Source organism: Opisthorchis viverrini (assembly GCF_000715545.1).
Source record: "Opisthorchis viverrini unplaced genomic scaffold opera_v5_583, whole genome shotgun sequence".
Lineage (NCBI taxonomy): Eukaryota > Metazoa > Platyhelminthes > Trematoda > Opisthorchiida > Opisthorchiidae > Opisthorchis > Opisthorchis viverrini.
This window is the reverse complement of record NW_008752246.1, coordinates 106,558-124,678: the sequence shown is the minus strand read 5'-3', so window position 1 is coordinate 124,678 and position 18,121 is coordinate 106,558. Positions and strand designations below refer to the sequence as shown.

The following is an 18,121-nucleotide window of genomic DNA, read 5'->3' as shown; positions in this document are numbered from 1 at the left end:
TCGAGACTAACAGAAATATCAAAATAAAAAAATAAGGTGCTCGAGACTAACCGTTTGTCACAACGCTTAGTGTCCGCAGTATATCATTGCTTGCATCTCTCTGAATACGTCCTTGCACATATTGTTCCGATGAATTCAGATTCGCGGGGAATGGTGAAACCAAATCTGTTTGTTCGAGTAATCTGATCAGCCTGGGCTCATTCATGCATGCGTGAATGTGTAGCAAGTTCGATTTTGTGAGGGTGCCTGACACAAGTACTCACTGTTCCGATTCAGCTGTCTAGTGAAGCCTCGGACATTCCGGCACCTTGACAGAATTGGTATCCTCAATATTTTACACTGCACCGCGATCACGGTCAGATAGGTGGATAAACGGGATAAGGAATGGTAAACTAGCACGGTGCCTGTTCGTGATTTCTGCGACATGATCGCACTACACGAAGCAAGCTGTGGATTGTGTACTAGAGAGTCTAGATTTCTCAACTTCAGTGTGTTTATTCCACCACGGAACAGCTATTTCAGTGGGTGTTGAATTCGATTTTGATGACGTCTGTGCAACATCGACCGTACGGAAGACCAGACCATGATCAGAACCACTATGCTCTTGCATTGTAACCCTCCAACCAATAATTTAACGACCGCACTTCTTCGATTGTCCCATATCTCATGGTCTTACTACGTATTAGATGATATAACCTTCCTACCTGCCTCATAGCATGTTTTCATTTGTCGTCGCTATATCTGGATTTGCGCACCTCAAAGTAAAAGCTATTCGGTGATTTTAGGGTTGATTAATTTTAATTGAAAGGCTGTTTGGACTTTTTGTGATACCGTGTCTCGTGCAGCTGTCTCGATGTCCTAGCGCATTCTGTTGCCGTGCAGCTACATCGGACGTCCATTTGATGACCTAGGATTTTGGCAACCAACCTGTTTCCTTTCAGTGTACCGGCCATTCTGGCCATTGAACAGGACAACCAACCAACTGGTATCGATGCCACAAGCTTCACCCAGGAAACCGGCAAGGCCCTTGTTGGTGGTGTGAGCAGCGTGACAAATAATATGAATCCAAATATTGCTTGGGAGCCAAACTTTGAATTCACGTCAAGATAATTAGTCACACAAACATGGTCGCCCAATTTTCCATCTGGGTCCCACAAAGATTCGGACTCACGCAATGCACAATGCACACCACACAATGCGGATTTGCTGGTGCCCCCGAAACTAACTGTTTGTCCCACTCGAAAGCCCATAACACTTGGTTCAACCGAGCCGTAGATGACGTCGTGTCACTCTCGAAATCCAACTGTGATAGTCGCGTCGCCAATGCTGACGTCCTGGCATTAATCGAACGGTTGCTGTCTGACTTCAAAATACCAGAAGGGCTGCTGTCAATGATGGACCTCCAAGACATTTGAACCTGCGTTGAAAATGTTGGATTGGTGACCTGAAGACCAGTGATATTCTGCAAAATGGAATGAAATCAAATTTCTCACGCCATCCAACCCATGCCAATCAAGTCGACAAACTCGAAACCAACACAGGCGGCAAACATTGGTGTCAACACCGATGTTGCAGAGCCTGACCCCCGCTCAGGTAATCAAGGTCTGTGTCAACAATTTTTTGTGGCTGTTCCTAACAGGATATCAGACTATTTATCTGAAGCTTGATAAAGGGTAGAACACACATCGAGGATGGGCCTGAGTGCAGATGAACTGTTGCACCGTTGGGTAAATACGCTCAAGATCATTGGCATCCATGTTTGGGAGATTCTACCTGAATTAAAATATTCAAACAATGCTTTTCGCATACGATGCACACTCTGTTCGCAAATTCTTTTACGTATATTCCGATTTTTCTTAATGGAATACACAATTATACTCAGATACACACAAAGGAATAACTCTTCTGGCATAATAAAACTTTGCGCATGCCTGACGTCATTCAACGCGCGAGAGTTTATGTCGTGGAATGCTACAGGGGCCTCGGAAGATGGGTTAAACAGGATGTCAGGGTGACAGAAGACGTGCACGCACGAATCTTCGAGAATACAATCGCCTTCGCCGATACTTTACGTTGCCGCATCCAACTGGTATTTCAACGGCTATGTCCTTGTTTTGCCTATTGGACTGGGTTGTTCCCCCCAGTCGGGGAATAAGAGATAATTTCAGTTATCCGACACATGTCGCCTCACAACACTACCTGACTATATAGCTGCATAACCTGTTAGAAATAATCAGGAGAATAGTGCGCTTACACGCCATGACCATTTCAGCAAGTGACAAACTCTTCAAAACCGTGTTTTCCGTGAAGCTAAATTGCACGGGGGCATTTCGTGGTTGTTGACAAGACTGATAGGAGTGTGTTCACGTGAGACATTCGATTTCGCCCTCGTTTACTCAATATCACCAGTCTTCGGGTCGCCACCGGGTTCTCAATCACCGTGTGAATTTTTCTTAATTTTGAGCAACCTGTTTACGGTCAGTGGGGTTAATAAGTTTACCAGTGTTGTAGTCATCCATAAATGGATAATCAGTTGCGGGGCCGTAGTTGGATATGTCAGTAAACAATTGTTCTACTCCACTTAATTACAGGCCGTGAAACGATAAACGCGTTCGAAATTTGGCAACAAATAATGTAAACATTCTTCTGACACAATTTTCTTTGAGGAAAATTCGACTAACTTAGAGAAAATTCAGAATGTGTTGGTTATCCGGATAGATGACCGATGCGCACGTAAAAATTCCGTAAAAGCTTCTAGGCAATCGGAATGCTTGTGCTGCGCCATTGTCTAGATCGTTTCTAAGTTGTGTCCAACAAGGATGTGAGCATTGTTCAAAATGATTTGAGAACCAGTAGACAGGGTAACAAATATCGGGGTGCGCACGTAATAATTTGAAATGACTAATGTGCACCCATAGTGATCATAATGACATAACTAATGGAGGCTGTGCCGGTGTGGTCAGGCATTACTGATACCAATAATTTCACGGAGTTCAGCTTGGTTGGAGGTAGTGATTTATATGGTCAATTTGAAACTGCTCACTTAGTGAACAAACGCAAGTGCACATGATGAGTGCGCCTTGGAAGAAAAAAAGCTGAGTTGACGCAGTCGAAAAGTACTTCAACCAGTGTGAAAAAAGCTGTGCTCACTGAGTTCTCAGGATCAGTCGGACACAACAAACAGTGCTGTAACCGAGGACACCTATGGCAAAAATATCGCCTCGCGAAATAAAGGATGCGAAGTTTAGGGTCATGCAAGATTACAGAAGATTAACAGCTACCAACCAAATAGTGCTGCTATGGAGAAAAAATATGGTCCATTCAAGAGTTAAGTTGATGCTGCCTCGCTTCAGGACGCGCCACAGGATGTGCAGTATTGAGCGGTGGTGTAGAGTTTTCGATAGAATTATGAAATTATCTCACGTACTCAAACAAGTCACCAGCCATGACCTTAGAAAAGATTTTCCTGTGTCCCCGTTATAGCGCATTGTAATCAGGTTAGTTTCACTGCAAAAAAAGTGCAATATAGTGGAGAGTGTGCATGCTCAGCAGCTCAAACACACAGTTCATACGGCGCGATCTGGTTGGAACTTAGTTGAAAACATATTCGTGTGTGGTTTTGCGAGAGACATTTGCTCACTCGGTGAAATTTAAAATTTGAAGAAACTGGTTGGAAATTCATGAAGCTCACACACAGAACCACTCCAGGGCATTTATTAGCATGGCTCCGTCAATCGTTATGTCATTCACGCACATCCCCTATGAAGTACGATTTTTTCACTTTCAGTCACACACGCGTCTGCCTCGTCCAGGCAGATTTACCAAGCGAAATATCTGGACCGCACTCAAGTTCCAGTACTAACTTTACTGGGCAAAATCCCTGAAACTTGGTGACCCGTATCGGGTGGGCGAAGAATGTCATGCAGCCACGTTGTATGAATCTCATATTGACCACCCACTTTACGCCGGGTAACTCGACCAAAATCACTCTCCTCACATCACATTGGATTACGAGGTCATACCGTTTGTTCAGGCGAGATGGAATGTTAATTGTTCAAGCAATAAAGACAACCATAGGCAGTGGGGCTTCACTTTCCTCCCCACAAGTCAATAATAGCACCACCACAACGTTCGCAATGACTTCACTGCCACTGACACGGACGAATTTGATTCCACCTAATCGGAAGCATCCTCCGTGCTCTCCTATAACATCATACATTCTTCCATTTGTCAACCTCGCCGAAGACCCACATTGCTGCCCAGACGCGTATTTTATCTCAACCTTATTTCTTCCCAATTATTTTATGGGGTGTGGTGTTTGGCTGGTTTGCACTAGCTATATGCTTATCATAAACTGTAACGCTTCGGCCGTGAATTGCACCCGCTGACAGAGGCAGAGTTTCGAAAATGCCGCTCTCAGCGCCAAATGGACTGTTTCAAGGTCGATCTGGTTAACTAGATCCCAGAGGATTTGGAGTGCTCGCAGAAATATCAAATATAAACGGAGAAACATCCCTGCGCTTAGTTCACTGATGACCATTGGCATAGACAGGCTGTCGTTAACCTGTGCATTTCGTTTGCGCTTATGAATTAGTGAAGAAATAAGGTTGAGATAAAATACGCGTCTGGGCAGCAATGTGGGTCTTCGGCGAGGTTGACAAATGGAAGAATGTATGATGTTATAGGAGAGCACGGAGGATGCTTCCGATTAGGTGGAATCAAATTCGTCCGTGTCAGTGGCAGTGAAGTCATTGCGAACGTTGTGGTGGTGCTATTATTGACTTGTGGGGAGGAAAGTGAAGCCCCACTGCCTATGGTTGTCTTTATTGCTTGAACAATTAACATTCCATCTCGCCTGAACAAACGGTATGACCTCGTAATCCAATGTGATGTGAGGAGAGTGATTTTGGTCGAGTTACCCGGCGTAAAGTGGGTGGTCAATATGAGATTCATACAACGTGGCTGCATGACATTCTTCGCCCACCCGACACGGGTCACCAAGTTTCAGGGATTTTGCCCAGTAAAGTTAGTACTGGAACTTGAGTGCGGTCCAGATATTTCGCTTGGTAAATCTGCCTGGACGAGGCAGACGCGTGTGTGACTGAAAGTGAAAAAATCGTACTTCATAGGGGATGTGCGTGAATGACATAACGATTGACGGAGCCATGCTAATAAATGCCCTGGAGTGGTTCTGTGTGTGAGCTTCATGAATTTCCAACTAGTTTCTTCAAATTTTAAATTTCACCGAGTGAGCAAATGTATCTCGCAAAACCACACACGAATATGTTTTCAACTAAGTTCCAACCAGATCGCGCCGCATGAACTGTGTGTTTGAGCTGCTGAGCATGCACACTCTCCACTATATTGCACTTTTTTTGCAGTGAAACTAACCTGATTACAATGCGCTATAACGGGGACACAGGAAAATCTTTTCTAAGGTCATGGCTGGTGACTTGTTTGAGTACGTGAGATAATTTCATAATTCTATCGAAAACTCTACACCACGCCTCAATACTGCACATCCTGTGGCGCGTCCTGAAGCGAGGCAGCATCAACTTAACTCTTGAATGGACCATATTTTTTCTCCATAGCAGCACTATTTAGTTGGTTGCAGTTAATCTTTTGTACTCGGTGTGCGCTGCTGTATTCCACTTGATGCATAACCTTTCGATTTGGTCAACTCAGGTGGTTGATAATGGCCGGCGGAATTGGGTTTTAATGGGTATTTCTTTTCTTCCAAACTGTTCTCGTCAAGTCGCGCAGGTGAATTCACATTGCCGGGCAGTTCCACAATGACTAGTTTGATCACATTCACCGGCTAAATTAAGTTCTCTGAAGCTATTTTTTACCAGTGCTTCCTGACCACACTGGCACTCTGTCCATTTGTCGCGTCGGTTTGATTGCAGCATGTCAGAATTAGTCATTTTAAGTGACCTTGTTCGCAGCCCGATATTAATTGCCCTCCCAACCAGTTTACAAATCATTTTGAACAATGCTCCCATCTTAGTTGAACGTAACTGAGGAACGATACAGATAATGGTGTAGCGCCAGAACTGTGATTGCTAGAATTTCGGTCAAAATTTATTTGGACGCGCCGGTGACCTCGCCTTATAACGTAGAATCTAGGAGTTATTTTACTGGTATCACGAAGGCATTCAGGTGGCTTTGTGTCAATGGTCGTGTTCTGTTCGACAACGTAATGTGCGCCCAGCACATTATCGGGCAGTACTGCTGACCATTGCTCGTGAGTTTCGACCAGTTTGCTCTTCTCAAACTCGCCTTAATTTCCTCGGTTAATCTTCTGCACCGTTTGGGCAGATGCATCGAAGACTACTGATATCAATGTTTCCAGATCACAATACTTTACTACACTTTCCCATCCACTGTGCATTCTGCCCTTAGATAGCCTTTACATTTATTCTGATTTGGCTTGAGGAATTGTGTCGATTAACAGGGAATGGTAAAGAAGACGCGTTCAAATAGAAGACGGACATTCACTTTTTTTCAAACCAGTGTGCTTATATGTGTTTTACCCCCTGAACAATAGATTGCAACCGTTTACTTGGTGTCCCAAATTAAACGACCACGTGAAAAATCTCTCTTCTGTTTATGTTTTAACATCGCTACGATACAAATGAAGATTTCTTAGCCACAACCTCTTGAAAAAAGGAATATGCGGATTTTCCCAAAATCTGAATCTTGTTCCCCTCAACCTGGCGAGGCAATCCGATGGCATTCAATTTGATTCCCTCTACTTCAGAGAAGCTTGAACAAATCGTGTCAACATGCGTTCAGTAATAAATTGCTCCTCAGGTCCTTGCGTGGTTCACACAATTTAGGTTATTTCATAACTCTCCGGTGACATATGTATGAGCCCACTCTGAAAGTGGTTGTATTATGTCAGAGTACGTTAGATGCTTTCGCTGAATGAAGCCGCCCAGTGGTCTGTCTAGCATACTCCGTAGGCTAGTTCTCTGTTGGTGCACGCTCTCATATGAAAACACGGCCATTCCTGATTGGACACAAAGCACTCGTCCAATCGTGAATCTAGATGAGGTGGTGGTGATTCTTTAAAAACGCGTGGGGTACCTGTTCACACAGTCAGCAGGTTTTGACGGACAAACATGCCACGGTGCACGACTATTCTTCTGGTGATCTTCGGACGTAAGTTGAGTGTGCGAGGTAATGTGAAGCGACATGGATATCGTTGGGTTGATTTGCCTCCCATTAGGTGAACATAAGTATCCTTTTCTACAACGAAATTTATAAACAGTGTGTGCAGTTCTGTTCCCGCTCTCTTTGCCATCACATTTCGATTGGCTCGCAGATTAAATATAATACTTGCATTGATTCTCTTTCAGTATACCTGTTGCCAGCAGACGTGTATGGGCAGAGCCAAAGTACCTGTAAGTTGCATACATATTTAAAATAATTAATGGTTAGTCAAACCAAATGAATTTAAACACAACCAATTGACCACGTAGATAGTGCCACCACTAGAATTTAAAGCGAGACCCTTCAATCTGCAAGTCTTTGGTCGCTTGGTCAGTCTGAAAAATTTGTTGCGCCCAATCCATTTGAATGTTACTACAAAAGGGAGGGGGCTGCGTGGGGTCGCAGCATTTTGCTTTCATGTGTTAAACCAGTTAGCCCTGGTCCATAAGTGCAAAGCAAGCGAATCCCCAGAAACATTTGATACACTTTATCTATGTGGAATTATGTGTGTTGAAGAAGGTCGCCTGCCTAATGGCTGGTATGCATACTGCATTCAATCACGGGTATTCCACTCAACAATCGATCCCCTGTTCTCAATTCCGAGTAGGTGTTTGAATCTGCTGTTATTCAGCTATGGGATGCTCGCAGGAAGTGATGATGCACACCGAAAGTTACACGCTAGCCACCTAATTCATATTTTATAGTCCGGTGTGGCCAGGTAACATTTTTTTCTCAGCAGAGGGCCCATGGTCATACTTTTGAGTGCTGAGCAGTCTAATCATAGGTTTCATGAATTAACTGTGGTCACCAAGGGTTCAGAATTGTCACTAGTCTCACAGTAGCAAAACTCAGCACTTGGCCAACAATTGGAAACAATCTGATCAAAATAGAAAATTTCCCACGCTATTCATGGGAAGTCTCTCTGAATATTCGCCAGTTATTCACGTTATTTAGCATATGATGTCTTGACACAATGTGCTTGGCTTAAGGATACCGCTATAAGTGCCAGTTTGTTATTCATTTTGGGTTAATCATGGCCAAACTCTTCACAGCTGGACCAAAAACAGAAATGTCAGATGCTTCAGACACCCCAATTCTCGTGTGATGCTACTGCTGGTTACGTCCGATAGGCAAAGAGACGCTTGAGCTGCTCCTTGGAGTCTCAGCGATTGCCAAGTGAAACTCGCAATCAGCTTTTCGTGTACAGATATCCCTACACGATCTGTGCTTGGCTTCGCCTCAGCTGCTGTTGACGCAGTCCAGCAGACTACAGATCCTCTGGATTAGTTCTCCATGACTGCAGATAAAAATGACAATGCGATGCTGCAGTAACGTACATTTTTTATGTTGCATTATGCGTGTGTGATGCCTACGGAATCATGTTTCGGAAACCAAGGCTAATTGGATCATCATATCTAGTTGAGCAATCTGTGTGCGAGATTCGTCGCATCCTGGAGATACGCCAAGATGAAAAAAACAAGATTACTCCTCTCTAATATGAATTTCTGCAATGGTTGTTTCCTTTCGGAACATGCAGTTTTCCGTTCACCAATGAAACTGCTTTATTCCCCACAGAACTTTCCTTCAAGCAAACCAATTCACTAGAGCTGTCATGTTAATTTGCCCAGTCGCGCGAATCGACGGCCACATTACTGTCTGTGGCAAATAGCTCATAAAACCACGAATAATTTTATTGCAGCATTATATGTTATTGAAATTTCGTGTGTGCGAAACGGGATCTGAGATCGGCATAGTATTTATTGCAATTGCAATAATATTTATCATTTTTGTTTTCGGTAGTTTAGTTTCCGATATTTCTATTTTCTCCCGGTGTGACTGGAAGCCAAACGTGAGTTTAACGATGGGAGCTTTTCTTTTCACGCACTCAAAATGGATTAGCATGCGTCACACCTGGTGACAAGTAACGAATTTAGCACACTCCTTGGTTTGATCTTATGTCAGGTGATTCCATGTTGCCGCAAATTCGGCGGCCAAACATAACTGTTAGTTAACAATATGGAGGAACAGCAGATGGATCTTTTGCGGATTGTTTTCTGCCGGAAAATTCTGCTGAGTTTGTCTGGAAAAATGTTCGCCTCGAACAAATAACCTATCAGCTGCAAAAACCCATGAACCCGAGCGAGACAATCTCAGGTTTTCCATGCTTGGACAAAAATATATTCTAGGTGTTGTAGTCATATTCTTGCCCGGCAACGGACCTTCTCTTCAATGCTCTGCAATCCTAGGCTAGCTCTGGTTCCGTTTTTTTGGAGTCATTCGCAAATATCTGATATATCAGACCGAAAACACACACGTTGTGCACGTTGGATGTCTCACTGGGATATTCTTTGAACTGTGTGAAAATAAACTTTTAAACTGCAAGTGTGTTCGCTGAGACTATTTAGGCGATTACCAAAGTCGCCGGGACAAACAGTCCCGCAACCGAAAACCTAATTTTTTCTCGTGCCACGCATTGAGATATTTGCTAAATTCTATGTGATGCGTTCGTCAATTGCACAAAGTGACACTCAGAATTTAGTCTGCGGAAAATCGCTCACAAACCGGAAACCATTTCCCCACCGCACATTTTGCTGTCAGATGTTATTGGTCAAAGGGAAAATCCAAATAGCTTTACAGCATATTAGAAGAACCAGCTCCGAATGTAATGAGATTATATCACAGCTAATGGAATAACCGTTATCGTTGGGACAAATGTCATTGGTTGTATTTCACTCGTCCTTGACAGACGATCTGTGTGCTTATTATCACTTTTGACCTTCTGTACACGACAACGGTAAATAGATCAGTCAGTGTGCACTTTCACCGATATTTTGTGGTTTGGCCAAGCGCACCAGGCTATCAATCGACTTTCTAGACGGGCTTGCGGTAATTGGAATGCACCAAAGAGACTGTGGTCCAGAATGCAATGCAAGAGAAAACGTTTAGAAATTTTTTGCCGAGGAAATTGCAGTACACGGAAATTTGCATTTTTGGATGACTAGACTGAATACACTCGGTGCTTGGGTGATACTTCTTCGGATAGTGTTTCATGGTTTCGCTACTGACAGGCCGTGAATACGAATCCCGGAACTTCATCTACCAGCAGCTCTGACGAACTGATGCTCATGAAGATTTGCCATCGCTACACGGCATGCAGTGTAATGGTCGCAGCTGCATTCATTGTTTCGTGACAAACATTGCTTGACACCTTCGCTCATAATCTGTCCCATCTTGAATACCTGTTTCAAAATATGCCCCAGCAATACGCCCTGATCAAAATCACTGTATCATACTAATCATGTTTCCTTGTGCAGCTTTCCTGTATCTAAGTGAGTGCCTCTTAAACAGTTTTGAATCCTTAAAATATTGTCGATTTTCATCTGTTTGGCGTGCTTTTCTTGAGATGTTACCGAATGCATAGCTACAAGTACACAAATGGCGAATACAGTGACCTACAAAGCTTGGTCCCTGTGCATCTGTCGCGCTCTAATTGGGAACGTTTTTGGTTATTCGTAATCGTGACAAGTTGCCCTTGGATTTGATTCGAGCATGTTGAGCTTCATTTCCAATTTCGGCTGCTGATTTTTTGGCTAAATATTGTGAACTTTGACATCAAAGATAACACCTTTTATGTTTACCAAAGTGATCGCCTGATGAAAACCGATAAGATGCTTGCAGGAAAAACTGACATAAAGTTCATGATAGGACCCACAAGGGGACGGTCGAAAACCGAGAAAAATTCAACAGACTAACCATGTGGTGTGCCTCACATCATTGGGCCCCACATTGTATGATATTTGGCTAGACTGTTCGGGTAGTAACTTGGTTCCGAAAACGTTGATGAATTTTACAAATAACGGGTTTTCAACCGCGTATTCTCTTCTTGATGTGTATAAAATTTCATTCGCATTATGCCGATTTGTGCCACTTGGTGCCACACGGTGTCTGTGTGCAGTGCTACAAATTACCAGCCAATGACAAAGTTGCCCTTCCAATGTAGTAGAAAAACGTTGTTCAAGCCAAAACCTGTACCTCAGGTATGCCGGCAGGCCAACTTAAAGTTATCAGATACACAGTGCGTTTAGTCCCAATCAGCCGCACTAAAGTACCGAAGTAGTGACCTAATAATTGAGCGCATTCTGAAAATCGATCGGAAAATTTTGAAAAAAACAAATCACTAAATTGTCGGAAAAATCCATCTTTGAATCCAATTTGTTTATTCTAGGGAGCAGTCAGAGTAAGATTTATAAATTGTGTAACTGCTTCAAAAATGTTTTTTTATTGATGTCGCAAACACATACGCATGACGCAACTCACAAAACCTTGCAGTCTACAAAATTTTTTTTCGGGGCCGAAGGTGCCCTGTAAGAAGGCACTTCCTTTTACAAACTTTGAAACAGAGATTCCAACTTCAACAAACAGTGATCGCTCAAGGAGGATAAAGTGCTAAAATTGGAATACCGGAACCAGCATATCCTTCCGACCGCGCTTTTGGTGACAAAAGTCATTTGGTCGCAAGACAGAGGGACTAGTACATGATAATAACTTTGAAAGAGATTTGAGGTCTGGATTTTGTATAGATCTCTGCTTGCTTCGGTGTAATGATCAGCAATTTCAAAGCCATCTTGTCAAGTCGTGAATTCCTGAATGTGCAGAAACTTGATTGATTACGAACCGCAAATATTTGGTAGAACAAATGCATTTTTTCGCAACGAAGTGCCCACAGCAAGACGGAAGAGAATGCCAACCACTACAGCTGATTCGCCGCAGAGTGTCAATTTGGTTGTGTCTGAAAATCCGGGATATATTTAAGGTTTATTTGCTTGCTTTTGCCAAGCCTTAAATGGTTGACCACTGAAATGTAGTGTTATTTCTCTAGAAAGATCAATATTCAACCAACAATATTTGAATATTTTGTTCAAGAATTATTCCCAACATACTTCTTTCTCGTTGATTATTTCTGGAATACGTCATGTGGTATTTAGCTCATAGCCAACTGTCAACTCTACTACACTCACTCTGGGGCCCGAAACCGGGTTTTCTTCGTACATGTTTAGCGAGGAAGATCAAGTATAACCGATAATTCCTCCAGATAGGAACATTCTGTTTTCTGGTTATTATATTTTGCCTTAATTTAGTCCTCGAGTTTTAAATGTTATTTACTCTTCTACCCTATCTAGCCAACTTCACGGAGTGCTTGAAATATCGTTTAACTTTCATAATAATTTAACATTCAAGGTTCAATATTTCTAGCAATAAATCATGCTCAAGCCCGAATACTGTTTTCCGGATCCTCAGTCCTAGCTGGCCGATAATTTCAAGAACGCCTTTATTGGTTTGGAGCTTAGTGGCCTACTTCGGATTTCCACGAAGATATCCAGCGAGTTGCTCTTTCTTGGCAGTCCAGCTGGCTGTTTGTGAGCGGAAGACAGTGATAGTGATTTATTTACAGCTTTCTTCCCCCATCAGCAAAATTTGCATATGTTGGTCGCTGGTCTTTTGGTTAGAGTCATTAAACATATCTGGATCGGTCATGCTACTTTGCCAAACTGCACATGGTACTTTTACCACTGGCATGACTTGCATTCACATGGACAGTCCTGCGCGTACTGGTTTGATAACGACAAGTAGGTCAGGGAACCTAGCACAGTGAGTAAATTAAGAGACAAGACTGAGGAAGTTACATTGTGGATTCGAAACTTTAAGCTTCCGGAAATCAAGTGAGAAGAACGCATCTCGAAAAGATTACTGCTTCTATGTTTGACTTAACCAGTTTATCCCAAAACAAGAAACATGGACGCGTGTTACCGGGAAGGTACACAGAATAATCAAGTTTATTCGAATATTGGCCCATACATCGGATGGCTGGCACGGCGGACTGAGTGATATAACGGAAGTTTTGTACATCGAAAAATTCTAAAAACATGTGCACAGAATCCGGCGTAGGCCGATCACATAAAGCTTTTTTTGGACACCTATATACCTTCATAAATCTAATCAACGTCGTCATTCCAAAGTAAAGTCAATTTTTCAAACATTCAGCCACTCGTGCAGAAAACTAACTGGTGAGAGTGCATCAATCCTCAAACACGGATAAACGAAATCCAGTGGAAATAATGTCGATTATGTAGACCGCATACCTAAAAATAATGGCAAGACGTAAAGCGACTAATCGATTGATTACGTGATTTGTTTTTATCACTGACGGATATTGGTTAATTTTATTACACATATAATTTAAACGGATTTGAGCAGCAATCTATTCGTTATTGTTATTATCTGCGAAATTTAGCATTAAATGTTTTATTAAATTTCCCAAAATTATAAATTGAAAATTGTCCACTGATTTTCCTGAGTGGCATTTTAAAACTACGCAGTGTTTTATTTGATAACTGTTCAACGCAACTGAACTACTCGCATCCCTGATTACAATGCGGTAACATGCAAGAATTCTGAAATTGGCATCAGCATCACCGCTAAGGGAAACATTTTCCGTTATGCGCTTCAAAAGTTTGCAGCCACAGTTTGGGTATTGTATTTGATTTTTTATTAGCAAAAACCTAATGCCCGCTTATTCATTCAAATTTCCATCTCACCGCAGGAATTACAGGTTAGCCTCATAATTTTCGCTATAAAAAGTTAATATATACATTTCATTTTGTGGTTTTTCTACGAGACAGCAAAGATAGATTCAAAGAATATAACAAGTCCTTTAGCGAAGCCCTACTTTGTAGCCAGTAAGTATATTTTGATAACATTCACCACAGGTTTCTTCCATGTTTTATGACGCACTAGCTGACTGTAACGGGTTATACTCAACTATAATGGGCGACCGAAAACTGCGACTCATCTAGTGCCAAGTACACCATCGTTATAAGAATCCTTCAACATAATTTATGGTTCGTAAAGGTTACGAAAATTTAATTTTTGCACCAAAATCTATCACTCTTTGCCTGTAATTTGATGCAGATGAACAAATCGCATTCACGCGTCTACAAAAACGTCTATGCTCCCACGGGACAAAATTTAGGGCTCATCAAATTACTATTATAAATATTTTACCCACATGAACAATTTGTGAATTAATTGTCATTTCAACAAATTAAATTTGTCGCTCGGGACAATTCTCAATTAAACAATTCCGACATCCCATATTATTCGGCACACTTCAACCGACTGATCTGATATCCGCTTGTAAATGGCCTTGCGAACAGCCAGGACGTTTGCATTTATTAATAGGGGCATAGGTTTCGCACATTATGTTGTTTAAATGGCACACTCCATCTGTCGCCCAACCAAGTATAGGTTTTTACCAAGATGACAGTATATATGTCGCGGTGAAATCAACAGCATTCTATTTATGCCGTCCACAATTTTTGAAATAACAGATATTAACGGTAAGATGCTGTATTACTTTGACTCGAAGAATATTTATTAAATTGTTTTCCCTAGACAATGGCTTTGTTACATTGCACTGCACAAGGCGCAGGGTGCTCCTCACGACAGAATGAGAGACCTATTAAAATTATCGTATGCAGTTGACCGCCCTAAGTAGTAAAGTTTGGCTAGCATTGTCATTTCAACAAATTAAATTTGTCGCTCGGGACAATTCTCAATTAAACAATTCCGACATCCCATATTATTCGGCACACTTCAACCGACTGATCTGATATCCGCTTGTAAATGGCCTTGCGAACAGCCAGGACGTTTGCATTTATTAATAGGGGCATAGGTTTCGCACATTATGTTGTTTAAATGGCACACTCCATCTGTCGCCCAACCAAGTATAGGTTTTTACCAAGATGACAGTATATATGTCGCGGTGAAATCAACAGCATTCTATTTATGCCGTCCACAATTTTTGAAATAACAGATATTAACGGTAAGATGTTGTATTACTTTGACTCGAAGAATATTTATTAAATTGTTTTCCCTAGACAATGGCTTAGTTACATTGCACTGCACAAGGCGCAAGGTGCTCCTGACGGCAGAATCAGAGACCTGTTAAAATTATCGTATGCAGTTGACCGCTGTAAGTAGTAAATTTTGGCTAGCGAAATAAGTGTTTGCATGCAATTTGGATTTGATCCCCCACACAAGCTAACTTATAAATTTGGTGGGTACACTCTGAGATGTACTCTTTATCACGTTTGATCGTGGTATGTTATGTACGCATCTGTTCAAATAGAAAAAAGTTGTAGCACACTGAAAGACTTCCGCTGTGGTTGGATCTCAATATCTGCAATTTTTATTACCTTAGCAGCTGTCTACTGGCATTCTCGAGCTGACAATTAAACCGCCAAAGGACCGTGGTTATTTCAAATTAATCTTTCTTCTCATTACTCTAGCGGATTTGGGTGAGTGCTTCTTAAGGAACGTTCAGTTCGACACAGCGTTTGCGATTTACATGGTAGCATAAATAGGTGCCACGAGTTTACTTTAGTAAACAAAATTCATCAAAGCTTAGAAATGGTTTGAGAGTGTTGCGCTCTTTGTTGTGGGGATGTGAATCTAGTGACCATTCCACACTCTGCCTATAAGAATGTACAATGAATTCAATGTCCTGCGGCACGCTTCAGCGGTCCGAGGATAAAAAGGGCATTTTAAGAAGGAAAAATTGTCCGCGGACTTGAGGCGAACAAGTTCATGGGGTAGCTTAAACGACTGGAAAGAACTTCCAACAAAGCTTATGAGAAATGAGGCGGTCATTTTGAAACTGGATGTGAGAAAATGACGGAAGTTCCCCAAGGTGGAAAACGTGGGTGTAGGCAACGAGACTGAAATCAGTGTAACGGAATATGACGCCATCCATAGTACAAAATCTTTAAGCACCTCCGTTGGCAGTGCAGGGAACACTCATTTACCCGCATTCTGTTGCTCACGACAAATGAGGCTGCTTCGTTCATGATTTTCTTTAGCTGGTTATGTCACACAGCCGTTGTGCGTTAATATAGCCTGCGCACATCGCAGAGAAATTATCTTAACCCAATTAAATTATTTATGACTATCATTTATTCATTTATTCATTATCCATTCAACACTGCCACTTTTCCAATGATTCATCTTAGCTATTGCCAAAGGTGAGTTCATCGATAGGTGCAATTTATGCAAGAACGTTGCACCATAAACAAACGGTTACGAGCACTTCTCCACACAAACCGTTGTTTGTGACAGACTGTGTCGGGTTCGCACGGTGAAATCCCTCTAATCTATTATCGTCTAGCACTCCACCTCATTGGTACATATTTTCTACCGTAAAACACCTTTCTGTATTTGTTCACGATAGTTCCCCGAACTTTATCTACCAACCAAATTGCGCTTAGAGAACGGGGCTTAAACACTCACTGGTTGTTTTTCGTTTGAAGGCCTCGCGTAAACTCATTCACTGTTTATCACATTGATCTACTCATTTCTTCTGAAATTTCTTAAATGAAGGCGCACATCTTGCATGTCGAAAGACAGTCACCTTGCGAGAAGTTTGTCCAAGCGACAGCTTATCTTTATACAACCGTATGCAGTTTTAGAGAGCTCAGCGCTCCTGACGAAACGTTTACTTGTATTCACTAACGAATTCAGGATGTAATTTGTATTGGTTTGTTGGCGCATAAAGTTTGTATGTCGAAAGATAGATAATCCTTCATAATTGAAACAGATAACACTCAGAAATGTTACTGTTCTTCAGAGTGTTATCAAGACAATATGTCGCCTCAATTTGCTGGATACCACTATTAGCCAAAAGCGTCTACCTGTGGAAAATGGTAGTATTCCAATATTTTCGGACGGACAATTTTGTACAAAATCCTCTCCGGTCCATTTTAGGTGGCCACCGCGACGATCTTTTAAGTTGTTTTTCTTGAAATTTAGTTCTGGGTGGGAAAAGTAACATTAATTAAATTCAATAATTGTTGATTCTTAATTAATTAATTAATGTTAATTAATTTATAATTAATCAATAATTGGTGAGATAAAATCAGTTGAATACACTGTTCCAAATTGACTAAAACTGGCATTGTTGACTCAGTCATTCTTTTCTCTAGTTACGGAATTCTGAATGACATTCACCCATGAGTCACCGCCAATAGCCTTTTTTATTTTTTTCCGAATTCAAGCAAAACTGATTGGTGAGTTTCTTTCGTAAATTGCGGACACCTTTCCTGGACTTACCATATATTTTGTGAAATTTGAAACGCCTGAGCCAATGAGGCGACGATTTGTGACGGCTCACAGCTCCATAATTCACTGTCGCTAGTCCCCGCTGATTCATCAACGTAGGCTAAAATGAGGAAATTCCTTCGTAGACCGCAAGCAAATTGACTGCGAGGAACAGTCCTGATAAATATTTAAGAAAAAATCCGGTTGAGAGTTTAGATGTATCAAAGTAACTGACAGTCTGTTCATTGTGTGAGCAACAGGCGCACGGCTGGTCCGTCACCGATTTTAAATCACTGCAAATGAAATGGAACAACTGCTATTTTGCAATAGGTGCTCATCGGTTTCTAATGAATGGAGGATCTCTGAGTCCTGTATCTTATATTTTCAGGTCAAATGTGGGGGTTGTCGTCATGTTGTCCATGTATTTTGTCTGTTAAAATTGAATTCATTCAATCTTATGAACAAGTAGTTTGTCCAAGTCCATCTGACAGCTTGGGGAATAAATTTCAGCAGACAGATTTTTAGCAAATCGCCCCAAATTTATTTGGAGTGGCATTAAATAGGTGACCGGATTTAGGTCGCTCCGAGTTCCAGAGTGCGTTTCTGAAAGCTTTGTAACTCGGCGCCTCCAAAGATTCTCATGGCGAAAACATGTGACATGATTGCTTACATTGTCATTGGCCAAAATTAATTCATAAACCATAGTATAATACAATATCATATGATATGATGTAATAAAATACAATATAAGATA

At 41.7% G+C, this 18,121-nt stretch overlaps 2 protein-coding genes across 2 annotated transcripts in view; one reads left to right on the top strand and one right to left on the bottom strand.

Moving 5' to 3' along the window:
* The window catches only part of T265_11792 (hypothetical protein), a gene marked incomplete at both ends in the record, with an annotated part of 33,702 nt that overhangs the window by 9,101 nt on the left and 6,480 nt on the right, over positions 1–18,121 (bottom strand). Inside the window, one exon of the mRNA XM_009178552.1 lies at positions 1,227–1,462. Coding sequence (XP_009176816.1) covers positions 1,227–1,462 — 236 coding nt within the window. The remainder of the gene's footprint in view (positions 1–1,226; positions 1,463–18,121) is intronic.
* The window catches only part of T265_11789 (hypothetical protein), a gene marked incomplete at both ends in the record, with an annotated part of 57,067 nt that continues 40,451 nt past the window's right edge, over positions 1,506–18,121 (top strand). Inside the window, 3 exons of the mRNA XM_009178550.1 lie at positions 1,506–1,593; positions 7,362–7,406; positions 9,021–9,064. Of these exons, the coding sequence (XP_009176814.1) occupies positions 1,506–1,593; positions 7,362–7,406; positions 9,021–9,064 (177 nt within the window). The remainder of the gene's footprint in view (positions 1,594–7,361; positions 7,407–9,020; positions 9,065–18,121) is intronic.